This window comes from Pistacia vera, unplaced genomic scaffold, assembly GCF_008641045.1.
Source record: "Pistacia vera cultivar Batoury unplaced genomic scaffold, PisVer_v2 Contig654, whole genome shotgun sequence".
NCBI classification, from domain to species: Eukaryota; Viridiplantae; Streptophyta; class Magnoliopsida; order Sapindales; family Anacardiaceae; genus Pistacia; species Pistacia vera.
In genome coordinates, this window is record NW_022196506.1 from 483,376 (window position 1) to 506,400 (window position 23,025).

At 35.8% G+C, this 23,025-nt stretch overlaps 1 protein-coding gene and 1 pseudogene across 1 annotated transcript; one reads left to right on the forward strand and one right to left on the reverse strand.

The window, feature by feature from the left end:
• Window positions 1–6,844: 6,844 nt before the first annotated feature.
• On the forward strand, window positions 6,845–8,587 carry LOC116111925 (putative UPF0481 protein At3g02645). The gene has a single exon (XM_031398084.1). It carries the CDS (start codon window positions 6,845–6,847, stop codon window positions 8,585–8,587), a length of 1,743 nt encoding a protein of 580 aa, XP_031253944.1.
• A 10,671-nt stretch (window positions 8,588–19,258) lies between these two features.
• Window positions 19,259–22,452, reverse strand: LOC116111926 (annotated as a pseudogene).
• Between the last annotated feature and the right edge of the window lie 573 nt (window positions 22,453–23,025).

Genomic DNA, 23,025 nt, shown 5'->3' on the forward strand with positions numbered 1-23,025 from the left:
TAAAGTTAAAATTACTAAGCTTTGGCATCTAGATTGGGCATCCACATGAGAAAAACTTAAACGTGTAATGGATACTATGAATGTATGTGTTTCTTGGGAATAAAATACCATTTTGTGAAGCTTGTCAATTTGGTAAAATGCAACAAGCTACTTTTCCTTTATCACACTCTCACACTAAAGGTCCTCTAGAATTGTTTTATTCTGACCTATGGGGTCCTGCACCAGTTTGTAGTTTGAAGGTTTCAAGTATTACATGTTATTTGTTGATGATTTTAGTAGATACATGTGGATCTCCCTTAAACTAAAGTCTGAAGCTTTCACTAATTTACACATTTTCATAGACTTGTTGAAAGACAATTTGAGGTCAAGTTGAAGAGTTTACAAACAGATTGGGGTGGAGAATTTAGACCATTTGCAGGTTATCTTCAAGCCCATGGGATTGTTTTTAGACATCCCTGTCCTTATTTGCACCACAAAAACGAGAGTAGAAAGAAGAGCATCGAACCATTACTGAATTTGGTTTACTCTGCTAGCTCACGCTGCCATGCCTCTTTGCTTTTGGTGGCAAGCGTTTTCTACAGCAACATTCTTATTAATAGGCTGCCTTCCTCTGCTACTGACAACATCTCTCCGTTCCAGACATTGTTCAAGCAAGAGCCAAGTTACAGTGAGTTTAAAGTGTTTGGTGGCTGCTGTTATCCATACATTCGGCCTTATCAGAAAAATAAATTTTCCTATCACACTGAAGTGTGTATTTCTGGGATATAGTTCATCCCACAGTTTACAAATGCTTAGCTTCTTCCGGGAAACTCTATATTGTCAAACAAGCAAAATTTATGAGGATGATTTTCCTTTCAAATATGGTTTTAAGTGTAATTTTTTTAAAGATACTGATCTTGCAGGACTCACATCAGCACAAAATTCAGAAGGAGTTCCTTCCACTTGGGATTTTTCTCACTGTTTGGCTCTACACACACCATTCGCTCTGTTCCAGTTGCTGATTCTGCTCATCATGATCCAGTAGAATGTCCAGTTTCTAACTCACTTCTGTCGCCGAGAATGTAACCCACCTTCTGTCACAACTCCAAATATCTCACACAGAAAATGGCATGTATCTGGTGCTTCTACCAGTCCTCCTTCTTCCTCAACAAGTCTGCATTCAGTCTCTCAGCCTACTGCGAATCTGTCCTCAGATCTGGCTCACTCTGCTCATTCTACTGGTATCAGTTAGAGGTAATTCTGCCCATCTCAAACCATCATCAGCTACCACAATTGTCCCCCAATGATTACACGTTCGAAGAGTCACTCTCATGCATATACAGGACAGGCTTTTATTTCTACTTGTAATATTTTACCTGAGCCAAAACAGCTTCTGAAGCCTTGCAAGTCCCTGAGTGGAGAGCACAATGACTGATGAGTTTCAGGCACTTTTGAGAAACAGTACCTGGGAATTGGTTCCTCGTACCTTATACTGACACTTTACTATGTTCAGTTTAAGGGGAAATATTAGTATAGCAGAATGATATAGGGTGCACTTTGTAAGGCTGTAAAAGTTGATACAGGGGGCATTTTGTAAGAATTAGAAGAAGACATCAAAACACTACCGTTTTGATGTTATGACTTGTATAAAACAAGTCAGTTTACTTTGTATTTGTCAGTTAGAAAAAACGAAAGAGTAAAGTAATCAGTTTTCCAGAATCTTTCTTCTCTCCTTATTTTTCTCTTTTCCTTCTTGATTCTTGGTTATTGATTCAAAATCGTTCAAAAAACATGTTCGGGAAAATTGGGGTTTTCAAATCCAGGTGGTTGTTTGACATAAACCTCTTCTTGAATAAAACCATTTAAAAAGGAACTTTTAACATACATTTGAAAAATTTTGAAATCTAAATGGCATGCATAAGCCTGTAACATTCTAAAAGCTTCTAATTTAACAAAAGGGGCATAAGTTTCATCGAAATCAATACCTTCCTCTTGAGAATAGCCTTGAGTAACTAACCTTGCTTTGTTTCTTACCACAATACCTTGCTCATCCATCTTGTTCCAGAATGCCCATTTGGTGTCAATGATTGGATGGTCTTTAGATCTTGGTACAAGCTCCCATACTTTGCTTTTCTCAAATTGATTTAGCTCCTCCTACATTGCATGAAAGCAACCTTTATCATTAAGTGCTTCATCCACTTTCTTAGGTTCCACTTGAGATAAGAATGCTATAAAATGGCAGTGTTCCTCATTAATGCCCTTGTTCTTACTCCTTGAGTGGGATCGCTAATGATTTATGCATCTTTCACTTCACCTCTCACTCTTGGAAATGAGATCTCCCTCGATGGTTCTTGAGGTTCCATAAATGTATCATTTTCATCATTAACCTCTTCTTGATGTTCTTCTTCCTTGTTGTCGGTTGATGGTGAAGTTTCATCTTTCATTTCTAGCTCTTTCATCAACTCATCAACTTCTTCTTCACCAAGATTTTCTGCATTCTTAGAGGAAGATCCATCAAATAACACATGTATAAATTCTTCAACTAATTAAAAGGGTTTTTTTTGTTGACGATCTATACGTTTTCGAATGAGAATAATAACCAAGGAAAATTGCTTCATCCGATTTGGCATCGAATTTTCCAAGGTTGTTCTTACCATTATTAAGCACAAAGCATTTGCAACCAAAGGGATGAAAATATGTAATATTTGGCTTTTTCCCTTTGAACAACTCATATGGAGTTTTCTTGAAGATCGGTCTAATCATAGCTCAATTAATGATATAGCATGAAGTATTGACGGCCTCAACCCAAAAATATCTAGGCATATTATGCTCACACAACATGGTCCTAGCCATTTCTACTAAAACTCTATTTCTCCTCTCAACAACTCCCTTTTGTTGAGGAGTCATAGGTGCAGAAAAATTATGCTCTATGCTATGCTAATTGCAATATGATTCAAAGAATGTATTTTCAAATTCTTTTCCATGATCACTTCTAATGCAAGCGATTGCATAACCGACTTAGTTTTGCAATTTCCTAATCAAATGCAAGAATGATTCAAATGCATCATTTTTATGTGCAAAAAATAGCACCCATTAAAGTGTGAATAATCACTAACTATCACAAAACAATAATGTTTACCTCCTAGACTAGTTGTCCTTGTGGGACCATACAAATTCATATGCAACAATTGTAAAGGTCTAAAGGTTGATACAACATTATTTGGTTTAAAACAAACATGAGTTTGTTTGCCTTTTGCACATGCATCACAAACATGATCCTTTTTTAAAACAAGCTAAGGCAAATCATGCACTAAATTTCTTTTTGAAAGCTTTGAAATAACATCCATGCAATTGCATGACCTAATCTTCTATGCCAAAGCCAACTATCTTCATCTTTTGTGGACAGAAGACAAAGATATTTGGATGCAATCTCACACAAATCAACTATATAAACATTTGAATGTCTATGACCTATAAATGCAATTTTACTAGTCCTAGACTCAATGACTTCACTACACATGGATTGAAAAACAACTTTAAAGCCCTTGTCACTCAATTGACTAGTACTCAATAAATTATGCCCCAATCCGTCAACAAACAACACATCCTGTATAGTTAGAGACTTGTTATCAATAGAGCCAATGCCAATGACTCTTCCTTTTGAGATGTCACCAAAGCGGACATTTCCTCCATTCTTTGGCTTCAATGAGGTGAACTGATCCATTTCCAACCAATTTCAACAACACAACATACTCCAAAAATCAAGGAGAAATTGGGCTAAACTAAGAACATGAACTAAATCACACTTACTTGCAAATCCAAACCAAGACAAGTAGAAACACTTCAAGCCTAAAGGATTACTCCACCAACTTGAATTGATTCACCACCAAATCCACTTGCCAAGACTTGGATAAAGAATGCACACTCAAGAACACAAAAGTTCTCTCAAATGGATAAACCAATTTCATATATTTCATAAGCTAATTGTTACAATGAAATAGTTGCCCTTATATAAGTAAATACAAGGATAAACAAGTAATTGACAAATACAATAAAATAAAAATAAACTTAACTAATATTACAAGCCATTCATTCAAAAAGCAAGGTCACCTATTTAATGCAAAGAGACACAATTCCCTAATTCTAGGATCTATGTTTTTAACCACCCCATTAGTTGAAATAAGCTTACTTCATTAGATCAAAACTTGATCAATGATCCTAATTAAGTCTACTAATAAGGGTATAAAAGTTTGGGCCTTGAGAATCATGCAAATGGATCCAATAATGGTTCATGTGGATCTTCTCCTTTGGAATGAGAGTTGGGCCGGATTGGACCACTTCAACACTTAAGCTTCTTTCTTGGTGGGTTTGAGCTTCCCTTGTTGAGCTTGGGCCTGGAATGGTTTGGGCCGAAATGTTTGGACTCCCTCCCTCCTTTGAACTTGCTTAGGCTGAGAATTTCCTCCATTGCTTTCCACATTCTACAATCCAAGTGTTTTAGGACTTTGAGTGAAATTCTTCAATTCAATCGAATTAGCAAGTGTTTTAGGACTTGTAATTCCTTGTCCACTCATGTTTACAAGTGTTTTAGGACTTGTAAATGTATGTTGGCCTATTAGGATTACACCAGATCAATGTGGTGTTCTATTCCCCTGAGTGGTGGCAAACCCCTTGGTAACTCTTGAGGAAAAACATCTGCAAATTCATCCAAGAGATGGTGAACTTTCAGGTGAAATTTAGGTTCTTTTCTCTCTTGGTTTGTCTCGGTTATAAAGAGTGCAATAAGAGGTTAGTGTTTTTAGAAGGCTTTCTCTAATTGGGTGTTGTTTAGGAAAAGTTTTTTTTTTCGGGTTGGTTCCTTAGATGGTGTTTGGGAAAGTGTTTGGGAAGTTGTTTGTGTGGGAGCTTGGACAATGGCTTGGGTAGGGGCTAATGGTGCAAGAGTAATGGTTTTCTTCTTGAGTTTGAACGAGTAGGTGTTCTTACGGTCATCATGGATCACCTCTCAATCATATTGCCATGATCTTCCAAGTAAAAGATTACAAGCATTCATGGGAATGATGTCACAAAGCACTTCATCCGAATAGTTCTTGCCAATGGAAAATGGTACTACTACTTGTTTGACTACTTGGATAGTGTCTCCATTGCTCAACCATTGTAGCTTGTATGGATAAGAATGATTTACAATTGGCAGCCCCAATTTCTCCACAAGTGTGGTGGAAGCAACATTGGTACAACTCCCACTATCAATGATCATTGAGCAAACTTTCTCCTTGATGGTGCACCTTGTATAAAACAAGTTCTCCCTTTGGTTCTTTTGAGGGTTTACTTGAGCATGCAGCAACCTCTTGAATATAAGCATCTCTCCACTATCGGCTTCCTCAATAATATCATTCTTACTCTCATCTACTTCCTCTTCTTCACTAGAATCCCTTTGACATACATCATCAATCTTATTAATCTCTGTAAGGGTCATAACCCTTCGGTTTGGGCAATTGGCTTGGAAGTGTCCATAACCTTGACACTTGAAACACTTTTTGTTCTTCAAATCTGGCCATGGAGTATCATTCTTCACAAAACCTGGTTTCTCCTTTTGTGTTTCATTGGCTTTGTTCTTATCATAAGCCGTAGGTGCCACATATGGTTTGGTGTAAGAAGGTGAACCCCTTTGGTAGTTATTCTCCTTAAAGAGTCTCTTGGGGGCCAAAGACTTCATGCTCTTCAATTGCTTCTCAATCTTAATGGACAGCTTGCAAACATCCTCAAAAGAATGGAAAGTTTGCAACTCAATCTTGTATGCAATGTCCTTACTCAAACCGCCAATGAATCTTGCAATTGTATGTTCTTTCTCTTCCGGAATATCACTTCTCAACACTAATCCTTCAAACTCTCGAATATACTCTTTAACTTTTCTATCTCCTTATTTCAAATTATGGAGCTTAAGGTAAAGGTCTTGCTTGTGATTGTCAGGCAAGAACCTTTTCTTCAACACTCTCTTCAACTTTTCCCATGACCTAATCTTAGTCTTCCCTTCCCTTTCTCTCTTCCTCTTTGTATTCTCCCACCACCAGGAGGCATACTCCTTAAACTTCAATATGGCTATTTTACACCTCTTCTCCTCATTATAGTTCTTAAACTCAAATAACCGTTCAATCTCATGCAACCAATCAATGAAGTCATTTGGGTTAAGACTTCCATTGAATTTAAGTAAGTCTATCTTAATACCCCTATCATCATCAAAGTTTCTTCTTCTCCTTCTAGGTGCCTCAGTTTCACTAGAGGAAGTACTACTATCTTCTATCTCTTCCACTCATGGTGGTTCTTCAGTGGTAGTGTGGTTGTCCTTCTCGGTGGGGTTGGTGTGGAAATTTGGTGTGGAGAAGGTTCGGGAACACCACATTTTTTATACATTAATTATGCAAGTTGTACTGAATGTCACACTCATAGTGCGTTGATCCAATGACTCATATTTTGTATAAAAAAAAATAGTGCTCCTTAACCTTCCCCATTATATCTCTAATTAAGGTAAGGAGCATATATTTATATACAGCCAAAGAGAAAAAGATGTGGTGGGTTCACAAAATTTTGTTGAATTAATAGTTTAAAAATAAGATACGGAAAGAGCTTAAAATGTATATAAATTAATGATCATTTCTTCTCTTAAAAAAAAAAAAAGGCAATTAACATTGAGAAAGACCACTCCAAATTTTTTGAGCTAAGAATAAGAATAATATTTTTGTAACTTTAATTAAGAATAATGTAAAGATTTAGTCTAGAAAAATGCTTTGTTATAAGTCTTTTTACCTATAAAACACTCACCAGTCTCGGTTGAACTTAACCAAATATTTTCAAAAATACAACACAAATGGCTCCTCGTAGTTTTCCCCAACGCTCCCAAAGCCTTCCAAGTCTGTCCACATTTGTGTTTCCTCATTCTCAACTCATGGATGAGCAGGAACGTTGGCTCAATATTGTCATTAAAAGCATTGAATGCAAATCGGCCAATCAGCGTGATGTCACTATTTTCCTTGTCCCCAAAACCCTAATGCATAATTCTCCTACTTCTTACGTTCCACAGCATATTTCACTTGGCCCCAACCATTGTTGGCGCCCCGAGCTCCATGACATGGAGGGTTACAAGATTTCCGCCGCAAAAAACTTTCAGCAACATCTACCCGGAGGTAGCTTCAAATATCTTGTCGATAAATTCGTCAAAAAACACGAAGAGATTCGCGCTCACTATCAAAGGTTCATATATTTTAAAGACGACAATTTAGCCTGGTTGATGGCGGTAGATACAGCATTCTTGATTGAGTTCCTTCAAGTGATTTGGCTGAAGAAAGCAGACAAGCGGGATAAAATAATGAAAAATACTCCAGATCAGCGTGAAATTTCCATCGACGGAGGTGAGGACCTCTTTGAAGATCGACAAATTATATCTTTCCTAGTGACTGGAATTAAAAATGTGCAGAAGTATACAGAGAGTACGGCTGCTCGGGATGCCATTTTAAGAGATATGATGATGCTTGAGAATCAAATTCCGCTAATTCTATTAGAAGACACGCTGCATGCTCTATACTCATCAAAGGGAGTAGCATCAAACGAAGAAGCACCCGCCAAGGCCACTAGCACGCTGTATAAATTGTTGGACGCCTTTCTTCGGAAGGTTTTCCCTTTCGAGTTCTTGACCGATAGCAAAAAGCCTGGTGTTCCACAACGCAATGATTATCACCACTTGCTCCACTACATGTATGACACGATTCTACCTGATAAATCACATGGTCAGCAAGCTGGTGATGATGATAATACTGAAGATGATGGTGTTGGAGATAAACAGAAACCGAAGAGCAAATCTCCACATGAGTTAAAAAATAAAACTTGTCGACTCCTGTCCGGGAGTAAAGACGCACTTAGTGGCTTAAAACTTCCCCCAAAAGCGAGTCTAATAGTTAAGCCTGTTACATGTTTGCTTCAATGGGGTTCATATGGTCTGTCTAAAACGGAATCAAGTGGGGAAGATGATAGTAAACCACCGGAGATCGACATTCCGTCCGCCACCGAACTTGAAAGAGCTGGGGTACGTTTTTCTCCCATTAAGAAAGGTAAAAGTTTCACAGACATAAAATTTGATTCCAAGAAAGCTATATTTGAGCTCCCTCCCATCACTTTAGATGACAACACAGAAGTGGTTTTAAGAAACTTAGTGGCGTATGAAGCATCGAATCCATCGGCCTCATTGTATTTTACACGTTACACTGAGTTGATGAATGGAATTATCGATACTGTGGGTGATGTGAAGCTTTTGAAGGAACCGGGCATTATTCGTAACAAGATGAAAAGCGACGAAGAGGCAGCCAGTATGTGGAATACAATGAGCAGGTCTCTGAAGAAGAAAAAAGTAAAAGATTTGGATGCAGAAATCAAGAGTGTCAACGAGTATTACAATGGAAAATGGAAGATCAAAGCTAAAAAATTCATGAATAACTACGTTTATGAATACTGGCAGTTTCTCACATTCGTGGCAGCAGTTCTGCTATTGTTCTTCCAGATGTTTGAAAGTTTCTGCTCCGCCTACGACTGCACCACCATCTTTCATTTCAAGAAGTAGCCCAGCTCTCACAATGCATGCAATAATAAAGGGCTTTGTTTTTGTTTGTTTGTTTTTTATTTTCCTGAGTGTGAGTTATTTATCTGAAGGTTTCAAAGGTTTTTCTTTGTTTAAAATAAAGAAAGAAGGTTGTCGAGTGCTTTCTCGGGTCCAAGGAATAAAGAAAGAAGGTTGTTGCCAAATTAGGAAATGCAAACGAGACCAATACTTTTTTTTTTCTTTGAAGCAATAAAAAATAATCTATTGTTAAAACTTGATTTTGCGATAATTGGATATGCTTGCTAGAAGTTCCTAATATTAAGTTGCGCTTAAGAGTCTCTGTATCTAAAATTTTATATGCTTTTCCTAGTTATCGGTTTTATTTGTACTGTTTTCTTAATTGATCTTCATATATTTTCATTCATTTCTTCTTTTTTTTTAGGGTAAGACTTATTACATACAGAATTGAGATATTTTAACTTAAACTTATGACCTAAATTGGAACACAAATTTATAGCCATTGATTTATTACAATCTAATGGATATTAGATGGAAGTTAGAGGTAATTATTTTCATTGTCATCTTATCAACTTTTAAACCATTAAATTATCAATGATTCATGATTAAAAATTCGTGTCAACAATTTAAGTTTTAAACTGTTGGAATGCCGGTGTCTTTTATTTTCTTCTTTAAAAAACAAAAAAAAGCAGTCCTCGCACTATCAAATATAATGGAGGTTAATATCAAATCAAATGTAATTAAAACACTTTAGGAGAAAATAACTCATTACTTATTGTTAATAGAGAATCTTATACATGAAGGTTATACTAATTATGTAATTCACTAATTAGGTTATGGTGAGTCCTGTTCGAGATTCTTCAATTAGGCACAATGATTGCCATAGGCCCAAAACTTTTATCAACTTCTTTTAGCCACCAATACCAGCTGGTTTAGTGCTTTTTTATTTAAATTAGTTTTATTCTTTCTAAGAGTTTCATGAAGTATACATTGTACTATATTATATCCCCACGCGTCAGGTGAACCGTGCATGTAACATGTGATTTATGATCTAAGAATAAGAACACTACTTTTGTAACTTTTTTCCCTTCTTTGGGAACATATCAAGAATAAAGATTACTCAATAATAAAGTATAATATTAAATCAAATACAGTGTAATATGCTTTCCCAACTATACACACTATATTCCGGCATGTAAATAAAATTCTTGCTCTTCGAGATGTTTGATGGTTTTGGTTCTTCTAAAACTGCACCCACCATGTTTCAATTAACATTCATAGATTAATAGTTTTGATGATCGTGATTTTTTTATAACTCTATATGACAAATATGTGAGAAAAGGAAAACCGACTAATTAATCTTCATTTTTATGCCTATATAAACACAAATTCCACTGAAAAATGGTAAAATGTTTAGTTTGATGCATGGAACTTATGTAAAATTGAGGCTTCCTTTGTTTTTCAAGCCAATAGAATAATACTAGTAATTGTAGCTTTTCTTTTTTGGCAACTAAGCTAAACGGAAAGATAACTCAAGAAAAAATCAAATATAAATTCAAATAATAGTGATCCCAAAATTCTAATTCCCACTACTACTAAATTAAGAATAAAGATTTATATATATATAATCGGATATAGTGATGATCAAATTTATAATCATCTATCACCTATAAAAGAAAGCTAGATTTCCCCAACTCTTCCCAAACAACTCAACAACAATTTCTATTTTAATTAATTAACACATGGCTCAGCCTGAGTGCAGTAATGGATGAGAATCCATGGCTCTCTATCGAAGAAGCATCGAGCAAGAGCGCTCCAAGAGTAATAACGAAATTTCAATTTTCATCGTCCCCGTCATCCCCATGTTAAGTTGTCATCCCACCTAAAAGCTTAAGCTAATAGGTGAAAACTCAACATATATTAAACCAATAAGACCTCTCACATCAAACTTATATTTTTTTTTTCTTTATCCAGTTTGTACATAGGAATTCGAACTTGAGATATTTGACTTTGATATCATATTAAGTTATCATCCCACCTAAAAGCTTAAGCCAATAGATGAGGGCGCAACATATATTAGACCAATAGACCCCTTCACATCAAACTTGGATTTTTTTTTTTTTTTCATTTTTGATCTAATATATGGTGAGCCCTAACGTACTAACTTAATCTTTTAGGTGAAATGACAACTTAGCATGATATCAGAGTCAAAAGTCTCAAATTCGAATCCTTACATACAAACTGGATAAAGAAAAAAAAAATCCAAGTTTGAGCCTTTTAGCCTATTGGTCTAATATATGTTGAGCTTTTAGGTGGGATGACAACTTAACAACCCTAAAACTCTAATGTATATGGCTCTTAATTGTTACACTCCACAACATGTTGCACTTGGTCCCAACCAATATTGGCGTCTAGAGCTCCATGACATGGAGGGATACAAGATTGCAGCGACGAGCGTTCAACAGCAGCTTCGATTTCAAAACCTTAATTTCAAAGATCTTGTAAAGAAATTGATGGAGGAGTTTGAAGCAGATATTCGAGTATGCTATCAAAAGTTCATATATTTAACGGATGACGCATTGGCCTGGGTGATGGCCATCGACACAGCATTCTCGTTCAAGTTCCTTCAAGTGATATTCTATGCCATCGAAGAAAATAAGAAGTCTAAGATATCTCTCTCAGCTACTGCTGGTGAAATTCTTTCGGTTGAAGAAGATGAGGTGCTTATGAAAGCACTTGCGCTCTTACTGATGTCGCGTATGCAAGATTATTCAGGAAGTATAGCTTCGCGAATGCGATTGTAAAAGACGTGATGATGCTTGAGAATCAAATTCCTCTATTTTTATTAACAGAGATGCTAAAGGTTCAATTCTTTACCTCAGAAGAATCTGTCAATAGTGTATTGTCTGCCATGTTTAAGGCCTTTTGTAAAGAGATTTGCTTGTTCAAGTTCATGGTTGATAATTCACCAAAGATCAAAGTTTCAAAGTGTAGGGTTTTAATCGAATAAAATGCAGAATAATAAACAAAAATTTTATTCGAAACCTATTTAATCCCAAATCATAGATTGATGTTAATAACTCATTCAAAACAAATATATATACAAAGATTAAAGAATCGTTATAGTCAAACCTTCGGTTGGAGGCTCCACCGATTTTTAATTGAAGAAAAACGCTTGCACTTCAAGAGGGGAAGTGAACAAACGGTGATCCACAAAAAGACAAGAATACCCACTCAATCAATTTGCTAGTTTGAGAGTGGAGATTCAAAGAAGAAAAAGGGAAGAAATTTTTTTAGGAAATTTTATCTCTACAACTTTTAGCTTGTGAGGCAAGAATAAGCTAATTGGGAAATAAGGGTTAAGGCACACAAACCCTAACCCTAATATTCTCTTGGCATATTCCAAAAGAATATTCCCACTAATATCTATTATTTATAAATAAATAATTAGACTTTAATTAGTGCTTAAGAAAAAGTCGTTTTGGTATTTTATTATTATTGCTTTGATCATACAATAATAATTCACTATTTAAAAGGCATATACACCAATATATTAATTTAAATAATGATAATTTATTTTTTTAATATGTATACACCAATCTATATGTTGGGAAGAGAGTTGTATATTTAACTCACTTTAGTGTATGATTACCCATTTTAAGTGTAGCGGAAATATTACCAAGTTGTTTAAGACATTTCCAATTTATCCACATCAAACACAAGTGCAGAAAATAAAGAACACGGTCATATAAATGGTTCAGCTAAATCCACTTTTAGCCTACATCCATGGGACCTTATCCAGATCAAAGCAATCCATTAAGTTAAAAACACATTACAAGATATAGTTCAAAATTGATCTAAGATACAGTAAAAAGAACTCCTTATTCAACTTTACACTTAACCCCACACTCTAAATCCTTAACATGTAGCAACTCCTTAGACCTTCTTCACGCCAGGAACACACTCGAGAACAGCTTATGAACCACCAAGCTTCAAGCACCGATGCCACGCACCAGCATCAGCAAAGGAACCATGTTCCAAGAGCCATCAAGTCTATGTTTGATATGGTGAGATTTTGGTACATAATGAAAATGAACCTATGAACCTTTAGTGAAAGAATACTATAAGAAAATTCAAAGTATAATGAAATAAAAGATCAAAAGGTTAGATTCAAAGATGCAAGATGAGATGATATATAGTGAATGGTTTCTTGCTCAACACATAAGTGTCACATCAGCTAACAAGGGACTGGCCCATGTTTGTCCAAATGAGGAAAGTATTCATTCTTTTGGTTTGGACCACAAAACAAATCAAAAAAAAGAAACTTTATTCCCTATGACCACTTAAGGATACTATGACACGTGTAAAAAGGTCCTAAAAGGTGAGAGACAAAGATAAACAATATTTTTTTCACTTTATCAGAGATGCAACATGAGCCGGGTTGCAAATGTCTGAAGCAAGAGTATAAGCACAAACTATTGTGCACACACGTTCTAAAGGAAATAAGCCAAGACACCAGTCTGGCAACTAATGTGCATGCAGAACTGATGTGCACACACACAACAAAGAAAACAAGCCAAATCATAAGATTGGCAACAATTGTGCACACACACAACTCATAAGGTTGACAAATATGAATATTCCATATTCTCCTCCTTTGTCAAACTTATGAACAAAGAACATAAATGAGATCAAGTGCAAACCTATTTTAATCAACCAATCAAACCTGCAGATTTGCAAGAACAAACATACAAACAAAAGAACCAAAAAAAACACAAATACAAACACAAGGTTAGTCAATAAAACATTAAGATAAACTAAATAAAAAAGTTTTGCAAAAACATAACAAAAAAAGCATAAAGAAAATAACAAACTCCCCCATGGATAGACAACAGCAAAGCAGTTCAAAGTATAGCAATAAACACAACAACGCACAATAAACAGAACAAAATCAAAAAATAAAAATAAAAAGAATTAACTTCACTCCCCCATAATGCTTACTCCCCCTCTTTGTTCATAAGTTTTGAAGATTTCCGAGAGGGTAGCGAAGTGTAACTAGCTTTCCTCTTGGTTCTGCACTTTGGAAGGGCTGTGATAGTGACATGAGAGTCCTCCACTTGAACATTTGGAGCAACAGCAAAGGAGGTGTCAATAGCTTCATCTTGGACTGGAGGGGTTTTCTCTTTGATAGGTGAAGGAGAGACATCCGCAGTGCACACATGGGAAGCATCATTGTCTTCAGAATGTTAAACCTATCTTGTCTTAAACAGCTGCATCTTCAGGTTCTTTTACATCTTCATGAGCAGTTTCTTCCTCATCTCCATGACCAGCCAAATCTTCTTGAATGATAGTTGCAAGATCCTCAACAGGCATGGCTGGAGCAGGTAGGGCAACAGGGGCAATAGGAGCAAAGAGAGTAGTAGAAGGCACCTTATTCTGATTAGCAGGCTCAGTCAAAACAAGGGAAGCATGTTTCTTCTTCTTCTTCTTCTTCTTCTTCTTCTTCTTCTTCTTCAAATCAACCTCTAATTTGTCCATCCAAGCACTGAAGGAAGTATGAATTTCCTTCACATATTGGAGAACGGTCTCCATGGAAGTCTCCAAACCCTATATAGCAACAAAAAGTTTGGACTGCCAAGTGTAAGTCCTAGATTGTTTAGCTGAGGAAATGGAAGGCAAGTTCCCTAAAGGTTGTCTAAAAGACTTCTTGGTGACAGTCTTTATCTTCAATAAGGTTTCCATTTCATAAAATGTTGGCTTGTAAGTGGAAATGATTTTGTAAATCAAGGAAAGAAATGGAAAAATCTGGAGAGAGTGAGTGAATTATGCTGCCACCCTATCACTAGTGAAGATCGATGCAACCAAATTGATTTTCTTCACTTAAGCAATCCCATACATGAGTTGTGCTCGTTCTAGTCTAACAGTCGAATCATGCATGGAAGGAGACCAGTCGGTTAAAGAGATCTTAAACAACAGCCTGTAGAAGGGTGTGAGTGCACCAGGCTAAAGAACTCCACTCCTAGGCCATTTTGCAATCGAACCATCAGTTATCACCTTGACAATTTGGTCTAAATCTAAACTAGTCAAAGCAAAATTCTTCTTACTCTTTTTCAGACCTAGAGTCCTCTGACATAAACTCTATCATTATGCGTATTAGAGTTTGGTTCAGTATTGTCGAAGCCAAAGTTAGCGTAAAACTTTTGAACAAGAGTTTGAATGGTGTTATCAAACCCGTGATAGTACCTAGCCATTTTCTTTTCTTCATCATGGAATGAAATTCAGCAAAATCCTCTAACCTAACATTGTCTCGCTCATAATTGTCTTTTTCACAATATAGCTCTTAAATCTTAACTCGGCAGTAGGCAAAACAAACAGAGAGATATTACCAAATGAAGGTTCTTCCTTGACAATCTTTCCCTTCTTTTTCGCCATCTCTGTTAGAGTCAGGGGCTTTGATGGAGCAACTTTCATAGAAGCACCCTTGCATGATTTGAGAGTGGCTATTGGAGTGTTGTTTAAGGCACTATAGGATGTCGAAGGGGATTTTTCTGGTGACTTTTCAAGTGAGGTAGGGACAGACTCCTTTGGTGACCATACAAAGACCTGGTTATCACTAGATATAGAGGAAGAGACAGGTGAGGATGAACAGTTGGTTTCTTCCTTGTAAGACTCCTCTGGTGTGGCAGAATCAGATTCCGGTGGCGTTTTCTCTTTTGTCACCTTTTTCTTGTTGGATTTCTTTAGGTCTTGAAATCCTTTAATTCTTGAGTGATTCCTCCATGACCTTTCTTTTTGGGTTCTCTATCGCTTTCTTTCTTGAATCCACGTGAGAGAACAAAAAAATCAGTGAAATTTTGAGAGAAAAAATTGTGAGGAACAGAGAACACAGGCAGCACAATAGGTTTTAAAACGTGAAGACTGACGCGAAAAAGATTAGGGCAACACATTTATAGCAGGCAGTGATTCTAATGCCCTAAAGAGAGTTATACCAAAAATAGAACTCTATCCTAAGTGAGTGTACACAGGCAATCGTGTGAGTACACAGCTTCCCAAAAGAACATCAGAAATTTTCAAAAGACTAGACTTTATTGAACAAATTTTAAAAACAAAAATTAAAAAGATGAAATGCTTCACATGAATTTTTGAAGGTCAACACATTCAATCTATATGCACATCATTCTAATAGATCAAATTTTCAATCTTAAAAAGGCACAAAAACTCATAAGGAAATTGTCAACATAATGCAATCAAAACAACACTTCCTTAATCACACACAAGTGAGATAAAGTTGCAAAAGCTTGTCTAAGTGTGTGATAGTGTCCTCAATGGGGTTAAATGACACATTGGTCAATTTAAATTTTTGCAAGAGAAACTCCCCCTTCCCTCATGTCCTACAATAATTTTTAATTTTTCTTTTTCAGCATAGGAAATAAAGATTTTTCTTTTCATTTTGATCAATGGGCAAATAACTCTCATAAACGTAACCAAAATGTAGCTTTCACACTTGCAAGAAGGTAGTCCTCTTAATGGTAGATTTTCCAAAACATAGGGGTAACTACAAATTAGAAAATTACTCAAAATAACTTTCACACTTTATGCAAGGTAGCTCTTTCATAATGGTGACAAGAATGGACAATCAACTCATGATGAGATAAGTTCATGTTATAGAGAGAGTCTCAATGGACACAACATATCAGAGTTAACATATAGATAAGAGAAAATAAATGACAATCAGAGTGCTAGCACAGATCAAAGAACTTGACAAATAAAAATAAAAGTAGCATGTTCATGCTTTATTCATTAACATAAATGAAAAACTATTCAAGTTGAAGTAGTCCAATGGACTTCCTTAAGAAAACAAAAGTGTTGTAGTCAAGTCTTTTCGTAAATAAATCATCCAATTGGGATTTTGTGTTCACATGAGCAAGTGCAATGATGTTTTCCTCAACTAACTCTCTAATGAAATGATGTCTTATGTCAATGTGCTTAGTCCTAGAATGTTGGACTAGATTCTTAGAGATGTTAATGGCACTTGTGTTATCACAAAAAATTGTCACACAATCTTGATCAACACCACAATCGTTCAACATTTGCTTTAACCATAAAATTTCAGTACAACAACTCCCTATGGCAATGTACTCAGCCTTGGCAGTAGAGAAGGAGATTGCATTTTTCTTCTTGTTGTACCATGTAACAAGATTGTTTCCAAGGTAAAAACATCCACCCAAAGTACTTTTTCTATCATCCAAACTTCCTACCCAATCCGTATCACTATATCCAACCAAGCAATTGTTAGAATCAAATGAGTACCAAAGACCAAAATCACACGTACCTGAAACATATTTCATGATTCTTTTCACTGCATTCAAGTGTAACTCCGAAAGGTTAGTTTGAAACCTAGCACAGACACCAACACTAAAACAAATATTAGTTCGGCTTGCAATTAAGTAAAGAAGACTTCCTATCATGCTTCGGTATATCTTATTGTCTACCTTTTTACCATGTTCATCTTTGGACAACTTAAAGGTAGCACTTATAGGGGTTCTAGTATGCTTTGCATTTTCCAGACAAAATATTTTCAACATGTTTCTAACGTACTTTGATTGGGAAACAAACATGTCATTTTCCAATTGCTTAATTTGAAGTCCAAGAAACATATTCAGTTCCCCTACCATACTCATCTCAAACTCATTTTTCATTAGGACGTAATGCCGACAAAACCATTTTTATCAAACGTGATAACAATGAAATCATGTGTGCATAGATTTATGTTGATGATATCGTGTTTGGTTCTACCTCTCATTCACATGCACTTGAATTCATTAGGCTAATGAATTCAAGTGCATGTGAATGAGAGGTAGAACCAAACACGATATCATCAACATAAATCTATGCACACATGATTTCATTGTTATCACGTTTGATAAAAATGGTTTTGTCGGCATTACGTCATTCATAGTTATGCTTAAGAAGAAGAGTTGCTAACCTTTCATACCAGGCCCATGGGGCTGGTTTCAAACCATAAAGTGCTTTCTTCAATCTAAATACATGATCAGGTTTGTGAGGGTCTTGAAAGCCAATCGGTTGTTCAACATACACTTCTTCTGTGAGCATCCCATTCAAGAAGGCACTTTTGATATCCATTTGGAACAATTTGATCTTGAGGCAGCAGGTAACAAAAAGCAACAAGCGGATTGATTCAAGTCGATGATCTTGAAATGCAAGCAATGATGTATGAGTAACAAAACATTTCACACTCCTTTTGTCTCTCCAGCAGGCTTTTTATATCCTCCCTGAACTGATTTCCCTTTATGCGAAGCCATCATGGATCCTTCATTGTTGTCTTCTTGTCTTAGCAGCCTTCTTTATTCTTAAGCTTGTAAGGCATGGACAAGCTCAGTAAGGGCAATCTGGGACAGATCTTTTGAGTCTTCTAGGGATGAGATCTTGGCCTCAAACCTTTCTATCACCAATACCTTTTCTATAATCCTCTTATCTATCATCTCTTTTTCAAGCAATCTAATTTTGTTGACCACATTCATCAATCAGTCAACATACTCTTTAACATTCTCAGACTCTTGCATCTTTAGCATTTCGAATCCCCTTCTCAAATCCATGACATGCATTTTCTTGGTTTTGTCAGTTCCACCAAACTCCTCCTTAAGCTTATCCCAAGCTTGTTTCGCTATCTCACAAGCCATTATTCTTGTGAACATGAGTTCTGTGACTACCAAGTGTATGTGCAACAAAGCTCCTAGAGCTTTCGCGACTTCTTCTTCATGGAGACGTATCTGATTCAACGTGGGATTTAGTCCCAGTTGAGTTGGTTGTTTCTCTTCCACTACATATTGCCAAAGACTTTGTCCCTACAAGTACGTCTTCATTTTAACAGCCTACATATGGTACTATTCTTCATTGAAAACTGGTGGTAAGACGGACGCTATGCTTGATGCCATGACAACAGGTTTTGTGTTTTTTAAACTAGGGAGTTTTTGTAAGGAAAGACATTGAAGGGTATATAGGAAGGATGAATCTCGGTGAAAAGGATTAGGCTTTGATAACAGTTGTTGGGTTTATTTACAAGTTGGAGAATGCAAAGGAAAGAACGCACCAATTTTGTGGGAGATACATTTTTCTCATTTTGTCTAAGTCTGACTCACTTTTTCTTGTATCAACTTATCTCTTTTTCATTAACTTTAAAACAAGCCTTATATATGCATTGATTACATCATCATATACATCATGGATATACTAACTATGCAAAGCATTAAATGCTAACCTAAATTGCAGAGATATTTACAAGATATTAATACAAAGCCATACATTTTTAACTACTTTAAAATCTAGCAGTCTAATCATTCCTAAAAATCAACTAAACCACTCCAAGTATTTGACCAACTCTGACAACATTTAGATCAGCTTTGAATCAACGACCTATTTCAGCAGGTTGCATAATGCTTTTGATCGCATGCTTATTTGTCGCATGGACACTTTCTTGTCTTGCTTCCAGATCGCATTACCTTTTCTGGTTACATCTTCAAGATCGCATGCTCATTACAACACATGCTCGTGATCACATCTACTTTAGCTCGCATCCTTCTCATCTTGCACATTTGATCGCAAGCTTCAGATCATGAAGCCTCATATTGCTTTCTTCATGTTTCCAGAAAGATATCACTTGTTAACAAACTGCTTCTCCACCAGCTTGAAATAACTTAGCAAAGTGTTAAGATCTATTACCTGCTATTTACATAACAAAATTTGAGAACAAAGGTTTTTGGCTAATTCTATTTACTCTTTAAGCTTAAACAGCAAGATTTCATACATATCCTCGTTGAGTTTCAACTAAACCACCAGCTCCTCCAGATGCAAAGTTCACACCATAAATAAACTGATCTTTGTAGGATGGCAAAAATGTTGGAATTAATGGTAACTTTGCATACTCAGCTACAACAAAGTTAGTACACAAGCAAGATCAAAATTCATTTTTTCATCATACTCATACATGAAATTAACAACATACTAATGAATCATGCCAATAAAATCTGGAATTAAACGCCCATTTGAAGCTCTCCCAGTAGGGTATTAAAAGAAGGTTTCGCTGTATGGCTAGAAATTTACCCGGAGAGTGGTGTTGATATAGTTATTATTTGCAACATAAAATAGTGAATCTCCAAAGATAAATAAGGCAACATGTGTTTCAAGCAATGATGGCCGGTAAGCATGCCCTAGGATGAGAAGACTTGTGCACAGAACCATGAAAGAGATTAGAAGTTTTGATCTTGTCATTTTACTAGCCATTCACTTAATGTCCTATGCCCTTCTCCTTAAATTTCAGTCATATATAGGATTTTTTGAGTGAAGAACAAGAAACTCAATAGGATTAGTGACGTTGAACATCTGCCGGATGAATTCATAGAGCGGGCTGAACGTCAGAAGCCCATACGTAAAGCCTAAAGATATTAAATAAGCATGTCACATTCAAATGGCCGTAACTTTTGATTCGGGAAGAGTTACGGGGCCCGTAAGATACCGTTGGAAAGCTTATTTCGAGCCCGTTGACATGTTTTCGAGGTCAAAATCCACAGTTTTGGCGTGTTTCGGGGCTATTTTAATTGTTTGCGCATTTTTTCCTATTTTATTTCAGGTTTTCTTGTTTTAATTAATTTAGTTTTTGTTTCCTTTTGTTATTAGGAGTCTTATTAGGGTTGGTTGTCACCCTATATAAACTTATTTTTCGTTTTGGATGTTTTTCAATAAATTATTCAGATTTTACTTTAGATTTTAAGGTTTAAGTTTCTAGATTGAGACTTGTATTATCAGTTCTAAAGGTGAAGTCAAGTGCTAGCCTTGTTTTATCATGCTAACTCGCTGCATCAATTAGATTTTAAATGCCAATCAAATTAGGCCGCTTTAGTCTCAAATGTTTCTCTAACATTTGTTTAATAAACCATAATTCTCTGAACTAGCAATATTTTTGTAACATTCTTTATACAATTATCTTTTCTTTTGTTATCATTTTTGTTTTAACTATGTGTTCTTTCTGATTTTCTTATACAATTCAGATCAGACCTGGGCAGGAGATGTTTTCCCAGTTACTATTTCCTGGAATGGTTTGAGTTCTAAATACTTTATTAGTTTACCTGCATTTTCTTCGATTTTTGCGAGTCATCAACATACTTTTCACAAGGAATTCAGACTTTGACCTTATTGCCAGATGTTGATTCTTTCTTGAGTATTTTCCTTTCTGGCTATTGAAATATATATAAGGAAATTTTGATCAGATCACATCGGAAAATCTCTGACATTTTCCATGTTAACATTATTAACATTGTTTTTTTAGCTTGATCAGAAAGATCATTTATCTTATTTTTCATACATTAATTAATCAATTACGTTCAATAAGTTTCTTTAGATTGTAAAGCCCTATGACATGTGAAGTCCCACTCCACATTAGTTTTGCAATTAGCCTGTATGCCTTTTCAGTGGGATGAGAGGAGTCAAAGAACATATATTCGTTAGGATTATCACATAACTCATACTCTTTTCTCTCTCTCATGCCTCCACAACTCTTTATTCCTCTGTATCGACCACTGCCACAACAAGCCACGATGACCTCCTTGAAACCTTCATAGCATAAAAATTCATTACAAATTTTATATAAGAATAGATTGAGTCGACTGATTTCGACATCCATATAATGAACAAACAAGATTGGAAGATCAAAATACATACCATATCTTGACAGGTTGTTGATAATTTCCATAAAAGAATTGTACAAATCATGAATTGCATATTGGAATCCTGTTAGTTGGCTCTCTAACTCCTGCAAGGCTTTAGAGAGTGCTTTGTTGTGTAACTTTCCTACCTCTGAAGCACTCTCCAAGCAGGATCCCGAGCTTCCAGGCACAATTGCTCTCAAGGCTGGGAAACATCCCAGAGGCCCCAAACTTGTGAACCCAAATTTCCTTCCTCCAATCTTATATATTTCCTGACAAATTATAATAAATAAAATAAATAAAAATCTTCATCAAAGCACTTGAAGAAAAACATTTCGAAGATACAATGATATTACTTTGATTGTGGTTGTGAAATTGCTGATCACCATCCCTATGTATTGTTTTCTAGAGTAATCTAATTGAAGAACACTTGAGTTTGTCATCAAAAGGTCAATGTAGTCATTGGTTCCAATGCTGAATAAGTAAACAGCCTTAGATAACAATGTTTTGGCTCCTGCATCTCTTAGTTTCTGCTTCAACTCCTTCTCACAAGCTTGAAATAACTTAGCTGAGTGTTAAGATCTATCACCTGGTATATACAGAAGACAATGTAAGCATAAAAGTCTAATTCTGTAAATTCCTTAAGCTTAAACAGCAAGATTACATACATATCCTCGATAAGTTTCAGATAAAGCACCAGCTCCCCTGGATCTAAAGTTCAGCCCATAAATAAATTGATCATTGTAGGATGGAAAATATGTTGGGATTAATGGTAACTTCGCATACTTACCTGCATGCAAAGGAGCAAATTACAAGAGTAATTAGTAGATGGATGAAAATTCAGTTGTTCATGATACTCATACATGAAACTAACAACACACGAGTAATTGTACCAATAAAATCCGGAATTAAACGCCCATTCGAAGCTCTTCCAGTAGGGTACTTGAAGAAGGTTTCACCGTATGGCCAGAAATTTGCTCGATGACAAACAGTGGTATTGATGTAGATGTTGTTTCCAGCATCAAATAATGAATCTCCAAAGACAAATAATGCAACATGTGTTTTGGGCGATGGTTGGTGGGCATGCCCTGGGATGATCAGACTTGAGCACACAACAAAAAAACAGATAAGGAACCTTGATCTTGTCATTTTAATATTCATTCTGTTAATGTTCTATGCCCTTGTCCTTAGTTTTCATAGCTATATATGGGAACTCATAGGATTAAATTATAATGTTAGTCAAATTAAGTGGCTTTAGACCGTTAAATACAAAACAGAACTCATTAGGTGAATTCGGATAGTTTTGACATCGCTTTATAATCTGGCCATAACTCTCTTATCCAAGTTCCGATTAAGATGATTCAAAATTCTATGGAACCCTAAGAAAGAGATCTACAACTTTCATGTTTTGAGTTTCGAGATAAAATTGCTGCATCAAGGTTGTAATCAGGCTTGAAGTTGATGCACCTGCACTACTGATGTTCTGGAACATTCCGCCTTGTCATGTAATTCAAATAGGCAGTTTATTATTGGAAGATTTGAAGACCTGTTGCATGCAAGTTATAGCTGGACACACCACTTTCCTATTTTATTTTAGGACTTTACTTTATTTTCAATTAATTAGAATCAAATTAGGATAAATATTATTTTAGGATATTAGAATATTTTTAGGAGATTTAGTAGAATTCAAATACTTGAATGGGATATTTTTAAGGGGAGAGA